The 19,380-nt window shown below is 45.6% G+C and overlaps 1 protein-coding gene across 4 annotated transcripts in view; it reads right to left on the reverse strand.

Moving 5' to 3' along the window:
* LOC111841311 (estrogen-related receptor gamma-like) overlaps positions 1–19,380 on the reverse strand; it is a 129,538-nt gene that overhangs the window by 40,275 nt on the left and 69,883 nt on the right. The window contains exon 1 of one of the 4 annotated variants that reach the window (XM_072702755.1): positions 16,522–16,631. The exons of 2 other annotated variants lie outside the window; for them this stretch is intronic. In XM_072702755.1, the coding sequence (XP_072558856.1) occupies positions 16,522–16,628 (107 nt within the window). In that variant the 5' untranslated portion in view covers positions 16,629–16,631. Of the gene's footprint in view, positions 1–15,842; positions 16,161–16,521; positions 16,632–19,380 lie in introns of those variants that run through there. One more of the 4 variants, XM_072702756.1, reaches the window with a different exon arrangement.

The following is a 19,380-nucleotide window of genomic DNA, read 5'->3' on the forward strand; positions in this document are numbered from 1 at the left end:
AGAAGGCGCTGGTGATGCATGCACATGCATGGCGAATACGGTAACCATAAAACTGCATCATTATATTAGTTTTTTTTTCTGGGTGGCAACATGTTGGCACAATAATGTCAAACAACAAGAAACCTGCTGTAGGGACGCTAAGCAAATAACCCAGTGATTAATTCTAGTTAGAGTAAACAAAACAATGGCGAAAATGAACTGCTGAGATCTGGAGCATGAATAAAATTTGCGGAGATAATACAGAGCTATCGAAGGCAGTCTCCGGTCAGCAGCTTTCCCCGGTGAAACAAAAAAGAGGATTAAGCGCGACCCCGTAAGCAGCAAGTGGAAAAGAACACGGTGGAGGACGAAGCAGGACCACAGGGGGAGGCGAAGGAGTCGCGTTTCTGATTAAATTAATACCGGATAATGGGAAAGTGTGGATTAACAACACGTTTTATTAAACGGATACGAGATGTGTTTTTGCCTTCGAGGGAAGCACAAGCTTCTGGAAAAAAAAGAGCAAAAGAAAAAGACACTGTTGTGTGGCGAGAGTGAAGCGGGAAAGCCGTGTCTTTAACCAGATCAGATCCTGGAAATTGGCTGTCAGGCGGCGACGGCTGTGATTTATACGCGTCCGTCAGCCCCGAGGAGCCGCATCAACCTGCCGCCGCATTTCACCGCGAAGCATCTTAAAATTTCAACACCGCCATCTGTTACCAAATCTAATTCACATCCCCCCCGTAATCGGGTTTTCTCCTGTAATACCTAGCTCTGCTCAGAGCAGATCCAGCCCGCCACCCGGACCCCCGTGACCAGCACCAAGAGGCAACCCTCCCAATTAAATAACTATAATGAATGCAGAGGCAAACACAACACATCTATGTAAAGTACAGCACAGGCATATATGCAGGCTGGGAATCGTTTGTACTTGTCCAAGTAACATTTGCACAATGAGCAAAATATAGCCATCAGCATATACTCATATGTCAGCATGTGAGTGGGGTGGGGGGGGGGTCCCAGTTAGCTTCAGGCCCCCAGAGGTTTAATTTCTTCCGTACAAAACAGAGAACTTCTGTTCGCTCTCCTCTGTCATCTCGTGTCGTGTAACATTAGTGGCTGTTATCACTGCCTTTTAAGCTGTCACAAACTAGGTATTTCTATCACTAAATCCTAAACATTAAACACTTAGGAAAAGGTGCTATGTAAATATGTCTTAGCCAACAAGTATTAAATCACGGATTCTGTGCAGTTAACACAGACACATTATGAAGGCCTTAAATTTGCCATTCTTAAATCAAAGTAATACTTAAGGGCAAATTTACATCATTCTTACAGCATTTTCCACAATCTTTTTCTTATAAGGAAGTCTATGTTCGTAAAAGACAGAAGGTAAATAGTGGAATGCTAGGTTATAATAAAACGAAGCATAATACTAATTCATTATCACAGTTGTTGTTACTTATGAGCATTTGTCTATTACTAAGTTCTCTCCAGATGAGGGTGGTTTATACTGAACATAAGGAGTGAAACATGGCCTTAGATGGTCTGTTCAGATGTCCTCAAATACAGCCAAAGGTCCACTAAGACCATCGAGAAAGTAGACCCTTAGTGTGTATTTGTGAATGCGCGCCTATGTGTGTGTGTGCGCACATATGTGTGTGTGTTGTATGTATGTATGTGTGTGTGTTGTATGTATGTATGTGTGTGTGCAGCACGGGCTGTTCTCCCGCACAGCTGCAGGCTAAGGTTCCCGGGGTCTGGCCTGGGCAGCTCTGGCCTGGTTACTCCCAAGACACGCTTCCAGGTGTCTACTGCTCCTGCACTGGCCACTGCGAACGCAGTGCAACCTGCTGACTAGCGGGGTCACAAAGCATCACTAGTTTAGAGGAGGAACAGACTAACTTAGGGAGCACCGCTTCATGTTAGGATTCCAGATAAGCCAGGGACTGATATCATGACCAGGAAGATCGTAAGAGTCCATGAAATACATGTGTAAAAAAAGAATGTAATTTTTTCCTCTTGCGTTGGGTTAATGCATGCAAAATGACTATATAATTTGCAGTTATCTTCTACAATTTACTATCTACGGTTTCCTGTGAAGATTATTGCTCACGTGGAATTCAGGAGTGCAGACGTGACCCCGCCATGCTCATGCAAGCGGGCGTGAATGCACATTCCTTTGTTACCTAGATCCTTTGAAGTCTAAATTATGACATCACAATCAGAAACGTTGGTGGACAGCTTTCACTTTGGATTTTCCTCAGGTCCACTCCAAACCCTTTTTTTGACGGTTTCTGTTCTCAACTACAAAGGGACCCTAATTGCCGAGCAGAGTCCCCAGACAGTGAAAATAAGGAGAAGAAATTGTGGCAGAAGGAAAACATGTTGCCTGCCTATTCCTAAGCTAAAGTCTGAAGCCTACACTGCTAACTCCTAAGGAAAGCTTTTACAGATCCTGGTGGATGAAAGTAAAGTCAACTCAATGATTAGTTTACTGTAAAAAAAATGCTAACCAATAAGTTCAAGAAGTAAAATCACTGTATTGACACTGACCAACAGACCAGAAAGCCTCAGAAAACAGCCTCTCCACCAGGGTTACGAGCCACCAGCGAACATGACAGCACAAACATGAGCTTGACTGGCTTAAAGTAAATATATGCATGTTGCCACGGCCTTGAGTGTGATGGGTTTAACCCAGACCAACTCTGCGAAATCCAATTGATGTAATACTCTTTGAATTTTTGCAGTTAAAGTGACTACCCCCTCCTGAAAAGTTTCGTTTCTGCTGTCAAATGCTTTAACAGAAACAGCCGGCAAATCTAAACCACTGCACTAAAGGCTCCACCAGCATGCCCGTGGGGACAATGCTGACCCTATTGACAGTAGACAAAGGAGAAGCCAGATATTGCGCACTTGGTATGTAAACTTTTCTGCTTTTTTCTGCTTTGATCATGTGTTGCTACTCACCAGCCTGTGCTATCTGCCCAGCTGGCCAACTAACATAAACTAGGCAACAAAAGCTGACCAATACTTGCGTGGTAGCTTGTTAGCTGTGGCTAGGAATGCTACAGGCCCAATTATGTGTTGTTATTTGGTGGAATAGCCCCAGTAAGACCAGATCCAGAAAAGGTTATGGAAAGCATGATCGAGTCTGGCTGTATGCATGACAGAAGGCCTTGTTGACGGTACGCTCCCTCATGTGTGATGATGGCTAAACATGTTACATGCTTACGTAAACACGTCTGATCTCTAAGGGTCAACTCATCGGTACATGGTAAACAAAAATGAAGGAAGTTATGTCACCCCGGAAAGACCAGGAACGCTGATCATCATCATCTCAGCTACTGTTGGGTGACAAGTCAGAAATTCCTTCAGATTTGTGGCTTTGCTTTGAAAAAGAGAGATTTCTTTGAAAAGTAAATATGGCCATGTGCTCTTTCATTCATTGCACCAGCTGTCGTAAAAGAAAAAAAAACAGTAAAAGTAACTTTATGGCGGACAGACAAAACAGAACACAGCAGGCCGCATGATGACCCGCACTGCTATGACCAGTTGGACCCAGATGAAACCGCGAGCCCAGGCAGCAGCCCCCGATGAGGGGGGAGACCCTTAACTGGTCACATCTGGCTGTGTTTTATACGCAAATCAGCCTCGGAAGGAATCTAGATAAAACTCACTGAGTCGTGATCAGGGCAATGATCTTCAAACATCTAAATTTATATGCTAATCAGAGCCCTTCAAGTATTTAACGGATCCAGACGCATCTGTGGGGGCAAACGCTGTCAGCTCCTCACGCACCCCCCCACATATTCTGCAGGTCCGTTTTCACTCTCCAACCCTCTTTCTTGCACACTCAGCTCTCTCACTACCCCCCCCCCCCCCTCATCTCTACCCATGCCTTCTTATTTGCTTTGGCAGGCTGAATAATTTAGGTGGCTCGCTGTCCGTCTCCGCGCCTCCCCGATGCTCCCCCCTCCGCGCGCGCTGTCCTGGAGCACAGCAGATGGACACCTGCGTGCGGCAGGTGAGGCAGATGGCCGCCCGCTCTCTCGCCGCGCCTCGGGCCGGGTCTGGCCCCGCCCGCCCGCCAGCGGGTGCCTCAGGCTGCCACGAAGCTAAACGCCGGTGCCGCTGGCGTCGCGCGGGTCCCACAGGATGCGGGTCGGTGCATGTGGTGCAGCTGCCGACCTCGCAGTGACCCCGCCGAAAGCCACATGTCTGAACCCGAACCCACCTTCGCCTCCCCTCAGGGGCTCAATTTCAGTGCTTCCAGTGACAGATTCCAGCACCAGTTTAACCAACGACTCATTTCAGGATCTTCAGGAAATTTTTGGTTAATGGTTGTGCTCATGTACAGACCTTTACTTTTCAGTGGTAAATTATAATCCTAACGTATGAAAAAATCCTTTAATACTAGTAAAAATCTATCAGATTGGTGAATATCGATTACAATTCTATGAATGACAGTGGGTATGTCCATCAACCTCTGGATGTACTGTGAGGAACCAAAGCTGTAATTACCTCACGTTTTGCTTGTTCTGAACTTGAATCCTTTGAAACGTTACTGCTTGAAGTGCGGGTATGAATCAGTCAGTACAAATAAGAGCCAGTGCAGCATATAGCCCTGACACGGGGGGCATTTTCATAGGGATGCTTGTACACTGAGTATTTTGGGCCTAACTGTTGATGACATCAATTAGGCTTATTAATTCCGCTCCACGGAGTCACCCAGTAAGCTTTAAAGAGAGCAAAGACGATGGCGATCTTAACTAATAAGTCAAAATAACAAGAAAAGAGCCTCATTGCTTGACTTTGTAGAGTTCAATACAAGCTGGGCCTCGGGATCAAGGAACAAGACTAACGTGACCAGACATCAAGAGCCACACAGACGTCACCAAAGAAAATGCTACAATGTAACGCGGGCACCTCATTTTATATCTTTCCTGTCCATTCATCAACAAAATCCTCAAAGGGACATAGTAAAGCATCTTAACTAAGAGGGATTCCCTCAGGAGTGGGTCTGTAGACACTGATGCACTTAGATATTACATATTTACGGTAGAGCAATTAAAATGGAAACACAAAAACTGCTGTTTTTTTTCAATTATTATAACAATGACAAAAATCATGAACATTATATGAGGAAGAACAATACAAATATCACTGCAACATATAACAGTTAATATTTATAGTGTATTAGGAACCATGCCTAAAGTTCTATGGAACCATTTGCAATCTCAGACTCTGTTTGCTCACGAGGGATTCGGCCCACAGACTTCTCCTGCCTGGAGTAACTTTGCAGGCCTCCTCCAAGCAGCAGGCCATGTTTTAATCCTGGTTGCACATCGTTCTCCTACCGTCCTCCTAATTAAGGAAGCAGGCTCCCTAATTCCCCCATCCGTTGCATCTCAGCGGAAACATTAAATGCCATTAGCCAGTCCCCATCGCCGGCCGCTCTTCAGGTGACGCAGCTAATCTTTCTGATGATACTCTGCTTGACCTGTCCATCTTGGAACGTCTTTGAGCTGAGGAATTTTTTTTGTGCCCTCTGTCTTCTTCTATGTGGACCTATTGCCTACCCTCTGCCGCATAAAGTGTCTCATTAAATGTCCTCTTAATTTTGACCTCAATACACCATAACTGCAGAATATCTTACTTTTCACCTTCCCTTCTCTGTCTGTCTGTCTGTCTATCTCTCTCTGTCTCTCTCTCTCTCACACACACACACACACACACACGTTGCAGATACCAATTGCTACAGATGCATAAAACATTCTGATGATTTGTTTAAAAATGTTATGCATTTTAAAATGTTTTTTTTTCTCTTGGTTATTGCTAACAACAAGAGATAAAGTAGAGGAGGATTGTTAATGCAAACACTGCAGAGAGCCAAGCCGAAAGAGAATAAGCCACACTAAACACGCTAAATTAATACTTCCTGTTTTGGGAAATACTCCTATTCTTGTAATAACAAATGTATACAGTCATCAAAGAAGACAGAGGCACTTTAACCAGCCGCCGTTATTGATGAAGCTTCCTCACAGCGCTGATTGTAATACCACAAAACTACTGAAGGCGATGTAGATTTTATTCAAATGTAATAAAACCGCAGTGGGACGGCAGACTTTATTTACATAAAAACATCCTCGATATGCGATTCACGTACACTCAATAGCAGATGCTGATGTCAACCGGAATTTTCTAGAACTATGGCTACAGGTTCTTCAGTGATTCAGTTTCCTTGAGTTTTTCAGCAGGAAACTCCAACCCATTAAACATTTTATAACTAAATATATTGCATCACCAGTACAGAGCTATAAAATAGAATGTTTTGAAATGTTCCGAAACATGTAGCCTATTGTAAGTATGCACCCTGGTAAACATATTATTGCAATGTGTATGTATGAAATAAGAAGATGAATTCATTTTTTTGAGACATTCTACCAAACTGCTGAATGTTTGTATATGGAGGATGGTTCTACATAATTCCTTTGTCTGAAACCAGGTGAAACGTTTAGTACACAAACAGAATCTGGTTTGTGGAAGGCTGTCCGTGTATTTAGTGTGTACACAGGGTCTAGTGTTTAGGGTCAAGACATTTGATGGAGCAAAAAGACAACAGGCTAGATCCACAGCAGCTGTGTGAATAGTTATCACTAAGAGACCTGTTCTTTTTGCAGTCTTTGAAAAAAAAGAAAGAAAAAAAAACATGGATATGTATGCATACTTTGGAAAGGGTTTTAAATTTCAGGCACCATGATTAATAAATATATACGCACATAGATTAACAAAAATATCTGTAATTAATAACTTTCTGGTTTCATTGGTCATGAGTTTCTGAAATGTTTAGACTGTTTCCTTACCAGACACAAAAATATCACCTGCGCCTTATTTCCGTGAAAAAACGGAAGCCCCTCGTACTAAAGAAAGCACAAAAAGTAAGCGAAGTAATACAAAATGCTGATTGTTAAAGAACGAGGAAAAGATCTGAAAAGGCGAAAGTGCGTCTCGCTCCCCTTTGGAGCGTCTTTGCGTAATAAAAGACAGCGTCGGGTACGTAAACACACAGCGACAAATAAAACGCTTTAAGTAAAAGTGCCTTTTTTAAGTAGATAGTGTCGTGAAAAAGCAAAAAAAACGTGAGCAGAGTGTCTAAGTATATAAAACTCAAGCGGAATCTGAAAGGGAAAGTTATCCTTTTATTCCCGTTATCATTGCCGTGTTGTGCTATTCTCCTCAAGGTTGAAAGGAAGGTGAAAAGCGCCACTGTAAATTTTCACCGTGCCAACATCTTATCAAGTCCTCTGTGAACAAGCCGGCTATTATGCTTCTTGTTTGACACATTTTCTGATGCGGCTCAAGTTTGAACTGTTGCCGCAAGACAGACGTTTAAAATGTTTGCACCCCCGGCAGCGCGATAAGAGCGGAGCCAACCTCCTGTTTTGATTTATTTTATTTGATAGTTTAACTCTTAATGTATACTTAAGGTAGCATATACGGTAGATGTTATTGACATTTTCAGAAAACAAATAAGAAAGCTTTTATCAGAAGAGATAAATCTGATTTCATTTCCTAACTTGGTATAGGTTTACAAAGAAAATTGTCTGTTTATTAATTTGCTCAGCTATGCATGCTTAAGTTTGAAAAGTTTAAAAGGTTTTTTTTTTTGCGTTATATATATATATTTAATTATAATTATAATATTTTCTGTATCTTTGTAGCAATACAATAGGCCTATATATAATAATAGCATTTCTATAGTAATTGTACCATATTTCCACACAGACTTACAGTTGTGTAACCGTAACTGCTATCCATGATCCAGTTCTTAATTTATTTGCTACAGATGCTTGTAATGCTTAATAAGATAATAATAATTTAGGTATTACATTTTTTTGCAAAGCGCTTTGGGGAAACCGTGGGAAAGATTCTACACAAAACACAGTTAATTGAACGGAATTAAATATTCCCTGTTCCATTTATTCAAGAATAAATCCACTTCACACCACTTGGTAGTTCAATCATAAGTGTATTAACACTGAGAGATATTAATGAGCTTTTAAATGACAACATTTTATCACCGACTGACACCGAATTCGCCTATTTGTTCCACAGTTCAGCATTTTTAACAAAGGAGATGAGAATTTGGTAATTGCTTCATCATTAGCTTAAAAAAAAACAAGTGGAATAAGGGAGGAAATGCTGTAAAGATATTATAATTGGCCTATACTTATATATAATATGTAAGTATATGGTGAAGTTCAAAAGGTCTTTATTTTTCATATAATTACTGTAAAGTCATTAATATCATCTGAAACGTATGAATGATTCCGGTTGTCATTTGTAGCCCTGAATTTGGCCGGTCTTGGGTCGGTACCTATTGCCTCGCAGGACCGTAAACGTCATGGTCACGTCTTTTACCCGACCGCATTGGTTCCCGTGCTGGGAACAGCGATGCGCCCACAGGGGGCCCTGATCTCATGGGAGGGACCCTGCCGCTTTGTGTTAAAGGCAGTGGACCAGCACCCCCGCTTACTCATAAACTCTTGTCTGAACAAGTTCCTAAAACTCGACCCCCCTGCCAAACATCTGGCATCCCCCATGTTCACACCCCTCTCATCAGCTGTTTATTCCCATCCGATGTGTGGTTTGTGGGTGTTGGACTGGGGCCCCTGGGCTAGTGCCTGCTTTTTGCGGGGTGGTCTGTTCTGCGGCTTACGAGCCACGGTAAGAGCGGCGGGGGCTGGGGGGCAGAAAGGGCCAGACAGGCTGTAATGTCCCTTCCTAAGCAGCGGCACAGATCGCCAGGCCCCTGCCGGTCACACCGGCTTGTCATTTTTGACACTTCAAGAAAAACGGCTTTCTTTTGAAAGGACATCCGACAGAACTGCTACTTCCGGCCCTCTGCTGTTTTCTCTATTTTATTTCCCGGTGCTTTTTCTCCCTCCGCAAAGGGCTCAGAATTTTACCTGTGCGACTGAAATGCACTTCTTCAAGGAGGAAGTGAAGAGCGACTTCAATTTGTTGGAAAACAAAAGGCTTCGAAGTTTATTTACCTGGCTAAAAGGAGGAATCGAGGATGATGGGGAATGAGGAAGATGACAGACAGGATAACCTATAAACCTGTCCTGTACTACCTGAGCTCATTTAATGCGTCTTGGCAGAGGCTGGTCGAGTATTAGCAGGGACGATAATAAGCTCATTTAGATGGAGCGTAGCACACAGCACACGGCGACAGCGAGCCACTCTGTTTCCCCGCATCACAGTGAGCAGAGTGGTGACGCCGCATTTTCTGATGCGCCAGTCTGGCTGTTTTGTCTGCAATGACTATGGGTGTGGTCTAAGGATGGACAGCTGATCAGGACCCCAAACTGGACTCAGTAAGCAACAGCTAACGGATTGCTTTTAAATGGCCAGCAAAGAATCAATGGAAAACAAAGACGAAAATTTCACATCGGTGAGGAATCCCCCCCCATTCCGCGCCGTGTTTCTGCCCCCCCCTCAGGAACATAGACGATAGCACGGGTCTCAGTGTTTCCAGTCGACAGCAGCCTCCACTTTAACCTCTTGCGTTCCCCATGATTAATGGGAAGGCTAGGATATCTGGCTCTCCTGTCACCGCGGCCGCCGGCGCCGTACGGCAGATGGAGTGTTTAACGTGACGTGGCCCCCGCCAACACGACAGGCCAACACTGATGCTTCCGTCAGCTCCTTATCGCCGAGGGCGGCTCAGGGGAAGACGGCAAGAAAAAACAAGACAATTTCAAAAACAGAAAACTGAAATCCTGCGTAATCTATCGTCTGTTTATTCTCTTTTTTTAGCTAGCTAATTTTTAATTTTACAACGCAATAATCTATTCTCCTTTTTGCCTAGCTAACTTTTTTTTTATTATGCAATGAAATGAAAGAGCTTTTGAAGCGGAAACTATGGGCTTTAACCTAAGTAAAAATTTCAGCAAGACAACCGATTCTACAGTCGTTACGAATCAGAACGCGAGTCTTCAGCGATTAGCTGTGCCTATCAAGGGAAATTAACACAGTGAAAAAAATTACTATAGGGGTTAATAAATGAACATTAATTCATGGTGTGAAAAAAACTGAGCAATGCATAAATATGACACATGGATGTTCCCAAGATGATTTATTCCAAAAGGCTCGGTGAGCGAAGTCAGGATTATTTCACCACAGGGACTGGACGCGAAGAGACGTCTCCACAGCGGCCCTGTGCATATCGGGGATCCGCCCATGTCCGTCTGCTCGTTCTGGGGGTTCACTGCAAGCCCACCCCACTGTAACTGCGTCTTTCCTATAATCCTAAAGATTACAGCACTACGTGGGTGATAAAACATATACAGTAACCCCTTCACATTCTTACATTTGACATTAGGGGTTTTGGTTATTCGTAATTTGGCCATGAACAGTTAAACTGGAATATTTTTGAAGCATGCCGAAAGATAATTCGCACGATGCATAAGCAAACGATGCATAAGCCAAAAACAATACTGAAAATGATCAGGATTGCATAAAATTATGTATAAATATTAATGATGCATAATATTTGTTAATGGAACTGCATACTATATGTTTAATATTAAAAGTCTTGGTCTTGGTTGCATCTTAGCACGTGTTAGCTGTCTGTGTGACTGTGGAATCTCACGTTTCTCGCAGTTACTTATTGGTGCCGTTAACATTGCATTTTTAATAATGAGTCCAATATGTAGCACTCCCAGTGTGTACAGTAGTAACATTGAAAATACAGGGGCATAATTTAAATGTTTTGTATGTTATTTAAAAAGATCTTGATAGGAAATGACAAAATAATTTGACATGCAAAGTGTAGAAATGAGTAATAAACAGACTTTTATATAGACTTTTATATTACCGTTCAGGCTAGCAGACTGATGTGGGTAGATCTTAGGAGTGCCTATTACTTGCGAATGTTCACATCCGCAAGAGTTAGAGGCGGAAGATCCCGGCAAATGTGAAAATTGGCGAAGGGGTTACTGTACATATATCATTACTTAAAAGTTAATCCTTTAAGTGAAATGTTTTTTCTTAACGAGTGATTTTCTCCTTTAGCAGAAAATCAATTTTATCTTAAAAATAAAAAAAGCACAATTAAGACAAAGCCAGCTTATTATGGTTATTACGGTTAAGCGTGCTTCATCGGGCCTGACTGGTCAGGAATACAAACTAAACAAGGGTGACCAAGTTCACGAACCGAAACCTGACTACGGTTTTATTCTGGTTTAGGTCAAGTTTGCACTGAAGGAAGTTGCAGCCACAGCCGTGATAATTAGAGGGTGAGGGGGGGTCCTCAATTGGCAGACTTTACAGCTGATTGGGCCAGACAGGATCACAGAGGTCGGCTAGACAGAGAAGGATGTCCGGAAGGGGGAGGGACTGAGCATCAATCTCAGACTAACCCTGAAAAACAGGGTGTGGGGGGGGGGGGGGGGCAGATCAAATACTCAGCTGTCACTCAGTGGCTGGGGTGGGTGGGGGGTGACAATTATTTCACCTTTGTACTTTATTGACCATGGCAATTTAACACAAAGATGGTAAAAACTTCTGTAAACACAAAGCTCATCTCACAGTACTGCACATCCTACGCTGCCATATTGTCATCTTCCAAAAGTTACGCTGGAATGCTCTGCACGGTTTGTACGAATGGGGCAGAAATGCATAAAGAAATGTGGAGGAAAAACAAGCGAAAGCGATAGATGCGAATGAATGTGTCCAGCATTAGAAGACTCCTTGCATATGTTATGTCACATCCAATGAATCAGCAAAAACGTAGCAGTCTACTAGGGACAGTGTCTAGCGGGGGGCTGAGGCCCTGAGGGACAGCGTCCAGTGGGGGGGCTGAGGCCCTAAGGGACAGCATCCGGTGGGGGACTGAGGCTCTGAGGGGCAGCATCCAGTGGGGGACTGAGGCCCTGAGGGACAGCGTCCAGTGGGGGGGCTGAGGCCCTGAGGGACAGCATCCAGTGGGGGGACAGAGGCCCTGAGGGACAGCATCCAGTGGGGGGACAGAGGCCCTGAGGGACAGCATCCAGTGGGGGACTGAGGCTCTGAGGGGCAGCATCCAGTGGGGGACTGAGGCTCTGAGGGACAGCATCCAGCGGGGGGCTGAGGCCCTGAGGGACAGCGTCCGGTGGGGGGACAGAGGCCCTGAGGGACAGCGTTCAGTGGGGGACTGAGGCCCTGAGGGGCAGCATCCAGTGGGGGACTGAGGCCCTGAGGGACAGCGTCCGGTGGGGGGCTGAGGCCCTAAGGGACAGCATCCGGTGGGGGGACAGAGGCCCTGAGGGACAGCATCCGGTGGGGGGACAGAGGCCCTGAGGGACAGCGTCCAGTGGGGAACTGAGGCCCTGAGGGACAGCGTCCAGTGGGGGACTGAGGCCCTGAGGGACAGCATCCAGTGGGGGGACAGAGGCCCTGAGGGACAGCGTTCAGTGGGGGACTGAGGCCCTGAGGGACAGCATCCAGCGGGGGGCTGAGGCCCTGAGGGACAGCGTCCAGTGGGGAACTGAGGCCCTGAGGGACAGCGTCCGGTGGGGGGCTGAGGCCCTGAGGGACAGCGTCCAGTGGGGAACTGAGGCCCTGAGGGACAGCATCCAGTGGGGGACATTGTCTGGCGGGGGAAAAGGCCCAGGGGGACAATGTCTATCAGCAGACAGTGGCCGGAAGGGGACAAAGGTCCAGTGGGGGACAGAGGCCAAGTTGGGGACAGAAGCCTGATTATGGACAGCAGCCGGCAGGGGACATTGGCCTTTGGTGGACGGCCTCTTTGGCTGCCATGCAAACAGGGTCTGTCCTGATTTGACATGCAAACATCGCCTGACCTTTTGGCGTCACCCTAACAAATGTACATGGGAGGGTGGGGGGGGGGGGACATCCCCACGGCGCACGTCTGTTTGCACAGCCCTGCAAAATAGTCGATGGTGACGGCTTTCGTTTGAATAAAGACGTTCCCGGCAATTAAACCCGAGGGGCCAGACGCGCAGGGAAATCCATGCGGGCCCAGCAATCGCCTGGCAGGTGCGATGGACGCAGAGGCGGAGCTAAAGCCGCACTTGAGCGTCGGGGGGGAGATGGCTGGTGGAACTGGGATCTCCAGGCGCTAGAGGAATAGTCTAAATGTGCTGAGGAATGGTCTAAGATGAGCTAAAAATTAATTAGAAACTATCAGGAAAATGATAAGATTATGCCACAATTATTCAGAGAGATTAAAACAGGTGCTTTGTACAAACAATCGGCGTGCCGTCATGACGTGGTGGCAGGGCGATGAACGTTAACCCCTTGGTTAATGTGGTCCAAAAATCCACTGGTGAAAAGCATATGAGATGTCTACATCTCTGCCAAGGAAGGCTCAAGGGACCGGGTACAAAACGAGAAAAGTTAATGATTCATATCGCCAGAATGCGCTCTGCCGTCTGCACTGGCGTGTGCATCCTGTGTGTTTACACTGGGACACCAACACACACTCCACTCCCCCCTCCCCGTTGCCGCCAGAATGGCCCGAGTGACCGGCTGCCCACTGGGGTCTCCCCCTTCCCCTTTCATGAAGCTAACGAGTGCCAGAGACCGTCAAAGAGCACAGGGAGGAGAGGGAGCGGAAGGTGCGCTCGAATGGGACACAGGGCTATAAAGGCAGCCCACAGCCAGACAGCAATTGGGGACCAGACACGAGCGGGGGACACGGGGGGGAGTGTAAACGGCCGCAGAGACTCGTCTCGACCCAAGAGAGTCAGTGCTCAAAGAGAACGAGGGCGGCTCTCCACGGAAACGAAAGAAAAAAAAAAAAGAGTCGCTTTGAGGGATATATTAAGTGAACTGTTTTGTAAGGAGATTAAGTGGATTTTAATTTATGTGGACGCTCTCTTTCAAAGGCAAGTATCGGGCATTGCCCCAGACAAGGCATTTCGAGGCTGAAATTTCTGTCTTCAGAAATGCAATCACAAATAAACAGTGACAACATGGAAAATTAAAGGGAAAACATGTAGCATTAATACATTTTAAGGGGTCCACCTGCATATTCTCAGAGATTTACAACACAAGCAGGGAGCGATATTGCAGGCTATGAGATATTATGAACTGCTTGTAACGCAGGTAAAATACAAAATTACAAAACATTTATGCATTGTATACCTAATATACTTTTTTGTTTCATAGGTTCAATTCATATGCAATAAAGTATAAAATGTATTGTGAATTATATATCAAACACATATCATTTATAAATTATACATTTAAATTGTCCATTAGCTTATACATCCTTTAAATCCTAAGAGATGTCTGTGTTTATGCATTATAAACAAAAAAATATATACATTTTAAGTTTTCCTTCTTGTTTGATGTTTTAAAAGACAATTTTTGACAGCACACTGTATTTGCACAATAAACAACAAATGCAAGAAACAAGCAAAGTGAAATTTGTAACAAGGTGTTTTTTAAATGAAAGTTAAGTATTTGCCGATTACTAAACTAAGCATGATCATCTAAGATTGAACCACACCAGCAAAAACCACAAGAGGGACTTCAACTTGAGAGGAATCGTCCCCCAAAAAGGCATGGAATAACAGATGTAACCTTAGAAGGTAAAACAAACCAACTTGAAAACTGGAAAATGTGAAAGCACTGGACCCTATTAAATCCACCACTCAGCCAAACAGATTTTAATTTTTAATTAAAGTTACAGAGACGGGTTAAAGTCCATTATTTTGTCGCAGTCCGAACATGCAGCAAGGGGGTTTAAAAAGTGCTACGATCTCTGTATAATCTGAAATCACAAGATATTAGACTAGAATACACGTTCTTAGCTTTACTGGAACACATACAGATTGGCATGCAAAGGAGTGGATGCATTTCCATAAACGCTAAAGTGTCCTTCACTGGTGAGTAATTGTTATCCCGTACAGAAATCCCTATAATTGTGCTCTTGGGAACTAATATTACACAGAGACGCTTTACAGAGGCGTCTTACTGCAAGGATTTTATAGGAAAGCCAGCAAGCCAGTGCAGCGACATCAGCACCTCTTTAAACACTGACGATGAGTTCGGAGCCGAAAGGGAAGTAAAGTCAGCACTGAGCACAGGCGTCACCCTCTCCCCATGGTCTACCCTGCCCGGTCCACCCTGCCCGGTCCACCCCGCCCGGTCCGCCCCACCCGGTCCGCCCTGCCCCGTCCACCCTGCCCAGTCCACCGCGCCCAGTCCGACCTGCCCGGTCCACCCCGCCCAGTCCACCCCGCCCGGTCTACCCTGCCCGGTCCGCGCTGCTCGGTCCACCCCGCCCCGTTCCACCCCGCCTGGTCCGCCCTGCCCAGTCCACCCCGCCCAGTCCGTCTTACACAGATTCTCCACCAGCACCCCAAACGGCTTCCCCAGTGGACCGTTGTCCCCATATCTAAAGGACAGGTGGCCTCAGCCAAAGGTCCTGTCACGCCTGACAGGGTCCCTTCAGGCTGCCCCGGGGGGGCCCACGTCCTCACGGGATGGACGGCAAGTCAACACACCCCCCCCCCCCCACCGGCATCTCCATGACGGAAGGACATGGCACTCTCACCAAGCCCCCCCTCCCCACCACATTTCCTGAATTGCGCTTGTGGAGTTAAGGGTGTAGGTTAGGGAATAAGGGGGGGGGGGGGTCATTCAGGTCAGGCTAAGGGTGCCCCTATCTCAGCGCGGCGCACGGCTCTCTCTCTCGCTGAGGTCCTGCTTTCTCCTGGGTCCCGATACCACCGGCTACCGGACACACCATTCATACATAGACATACACACACATGAAGAGTCAACAACAGCGCTCGGACATCGCCACGGTTACGCTAGACATGAATAATGAGAAAGGTACCTACTCTTGTTCAGAGTGACAGGAGAAGTACTCTGGAAGAACAAGTTCTACGGAATCCATGTGCACTCAGCGACCATAATTTGGACAAACCCTCTCAGTAAATCAAAGTTTTCTCTTCCTTTTTTTCCCTCCTCTTCTGTCGACGGGGCAAAAGCAGCGCGACTGTCAGAGCGGCTCTCCCACTGGCGAGCCGACGGCCACGGTGAGTTGGGACCAAAAGCTCCCGCGGTCTTCAAACTGGGGACTTAAAGCCACAAATGTAGCTCATTAATATGAAGCAGTCCTCAGAATATGCGACAACGCCGGCCTATCCGGGTGGCAGCCCGGTCCCCTCCCAGCCAATTGGAGGTAGACGGTGTCTGCACGCGCTCACAGAAACTGAGCAGGTGGAGAGGGCGGGCAGAGACAAAGAGGGAGGGAGAGAGAGAGAGAGAGAGAGAGAGAGAGCGAGAGAGAATACCAGGAGGGAAGGCTTAAAGAACCAGTACACATCTCGCTCCCCCCCCCCCACCCCCCGTAAGGCGATGGTTATCAGTAATCAGTGTGAGGGGTGCAGATAAACTCTTATTGATACAAAACACAAAGGCCGCAGCAACAGCGATGTAAAAACGGAATGAACTATTCATTCACAGGAGAGTCATTGTTCATTCCTGTCCATCATTGTCTTTTTCTCATTAACGTACCAGTTTGCAGAAACAGCTTCAGCTGCCTCTTGAACGGCCGTTTCAGGACACATTTTCATCATCACTGTTATTTCAAGCATCAGGCTGTTGTGCCGCGCCGCGCACATAGTGGGACCCTGACGGGGAAATAAGATATGTTTCCTTGACTGAAAACAATAAGCATACAGGAGAATTGCACGTGTGCCATTTCTGACAGTTAGTCTACACAAATTACCGATAAATTTTGTGCAAGATTTTATCATTCCGGCTCACGGCAGCCAGCGGGCCGAGATAATCACAAAACCACGATATTCTGGATTTAAACAAGTCACTCCCCAGCAAAATGAATGGTAACGGAGTTTAGCAACGGCGCTCCATTAACTTATTTAAAAATAAACGGTCACTTTCACAGAGCTTAACCAGAGAGAGGCCTCCGTGATCCTACTGTCCTGACCCACATTGTTCCATGTTTTTCTCCCGCGAGCGCCGATCCAGCCAGCTGGGTTTCCGCGAGCAGTGGGAATGCGTTCCCGTGTCCCGCCGCAACGCAATTCCCCACAGGAAAGGAAACACACCTGTCTCCCGGCCCGCGTGTCACCAACCGCATTGATAAATAGTCGTAATTCTTCCTTGCATTTTATTTCCTTTTCAACCCTCCCCCCCCCCAACCCCTTAAAATACCCTTCTCAGTATGGTAATCGGTGTCCCTTGAACGCATAATCTTCCGAGTTGGGAACGGTAGGCCTGACAGGCGGGTTCATTTCTACGGACATGCTACGGAAACCGCAAGTGTCTGCAGGTTGCGACCCACTGCAGGGTAACTCGCGGGGTGTCGTGGGGCTGCAGCTTTGCTGAACGGACACAGATTTTTTATCTACATCCCACTAATCGATGTTAAATTATGACGTGCACAAATAAAAAACAGTGAGTCATTTTCATTAAAAAATATTTTTGCACTATGTTTAGTTTTTTACTTTTTTGCTAATTGCAAAACCACTTTATTCCGTTTAATTAGTAATATAAAGTACTGTCACACTACCAGTGAGACATTTTCTGCAAAACAAAATAAAATTAATGAGCAAACACAAAATTCTAGATTGGTAATTAATTTGCAAAAATACAAAAAAATACTCATACTGAAACATTAATGGAAAGTGTTTATTTTTAGTTATTGGTTTAGCTATTTTTAGTTTTTAATTATTTTTAGTTACTTAGAGTTTAAAGAAATGTTATATCTCAATCAGTGTCATCACTTTATATTTAAAAAATGTGTTTATTGAGAAATTTTTCTGTAGAGGTTATTTTTGCTTTAAAAAACGATTTTTATGTCAACTTTCATACATTCATGGAAACAGGATTAAATGCTTTGTTATTTTTGCCAATAAAGCAGTAGCGATATATATATTTTAATGGATTAATTGACGATCTGAAATAACACTCATCAACACGCATGGTCTCCTGACAAGAGAACGCTGCCATGGTAACAGCCATGTGTGAAATGTGTTTGCGGAGCATGGTGCCCTTCCGAGGCCCATCGGGGTCCCCCGTCCCCTTCTCTCGCCACATCGGCTCAGTCCCCACATCGGGACAGACGGGAAACAGTCCTCACTCCACTTTGCGAATGTACGGGGGAGGAATTTTAAGGAGAATATGCCTCCTCCCTTCTCATTGTGGACCAAGAAGACCGGACCAGAAGGGGAGACGTCCCTCTCAATGCGATTATTCCTCTGGGAAGGTAACATGGGCTGTAAAAACAAACACACCACACCTCGACTCCACCTGCAGCAGAAGCAGCCAATATGACCTTGCTGTTTCTAATAATACCAGATGGGCCTGCTACAATACAATCTAACACCCAGAAGCTACACTAACACCTGGCACTCCATTCCCATCCCATAACACAAACTTGCAAATCGGACTGAAAAGGCCCGCATTATTAATGCATCGTTCCGCTAGCACTAGCCGCAAATCCTGACATCCCAATGAATACATGCTGAATTAGCTACGTACGATGCGTCAAGGCCGTTGTCGATGTGCACGGATGCCCATCCTTATTTTATGTCCACCTATCTCCTCGGCACATTCGCATCACAAGTTGCTTTTTAGTGCTGAAAATAAGGTAAATAGGTATATTCAAATAATCAATCTAATGGGGGAAGGGAGTCTTGGGTAAACAGGGAAAATCATTCAATGTGATTATTACAATCGCTAATTCTGCGTCTAGCTATCATCTAAACATGGCGTCTGAGTGAAAAAGCCAGCTTTCAGTAGGGAACACCTGCTACACCTTCAGCAAATTTATGACATTGCTACGCATCAGCCTGACCAAAGGATAATCTGCCAGCTAAAGGTTAACGTGATGCAGCATTTGGGGGGGGGGAAAAATACGGTAAAACAAAAAATTTAATCAAAACGAAAACAATTTATCTGCACCAATAAATAACGGCAGCACCATGACCTCCCGAGTGAATTTCGGAGCACCAGTGCGCCACACACCAGGCTTCAAGCGGCCTGCGTCGACCCCACAAACGACCCCTCGCTGCCATCGCCATCGTTCCCGCAGGAACCTGCGCGCTCCGCACAGCATCAATCACGGTGGGTCAATAGAACAGTGAGTTCATTTAGGTCACGTGTCAGCGGCTTCGGCCTGGGAGCCAGGGGCCTGTCACTGCCGTCACCCCGCAGTTGTTTAAAATCAGCTTGTCAGAATTAAGCGCTAATAAATTCAGTGCGGGGCTCTTTCTTTCACTTGTACATTTACGTCTGTCCTACACAGCCATGGGTGTCTGATAGCTAATAGCTAGCAAAATTGTGTTTATAAAAACAGAATTGATAGGTAAGGTTAATGCTAGCTGCTAAAAATACATCGCAACGATCATT

Source organism: Paramormyrops kingsleyae, chromosome 19 (genome assembly GCF_048594095.1).
Source record: "Paramormyrops kingsleyae isolate MSU_618 chromosome 19, PKINGS_0.4, whole genome shotgun sequence".
NCBI lineage: Eukaryota > Metazoa > Chordata > Actinopteri > Osteoglossiformes > Mormyridae > Paramormyrops > Paramormyrops kingsleyae.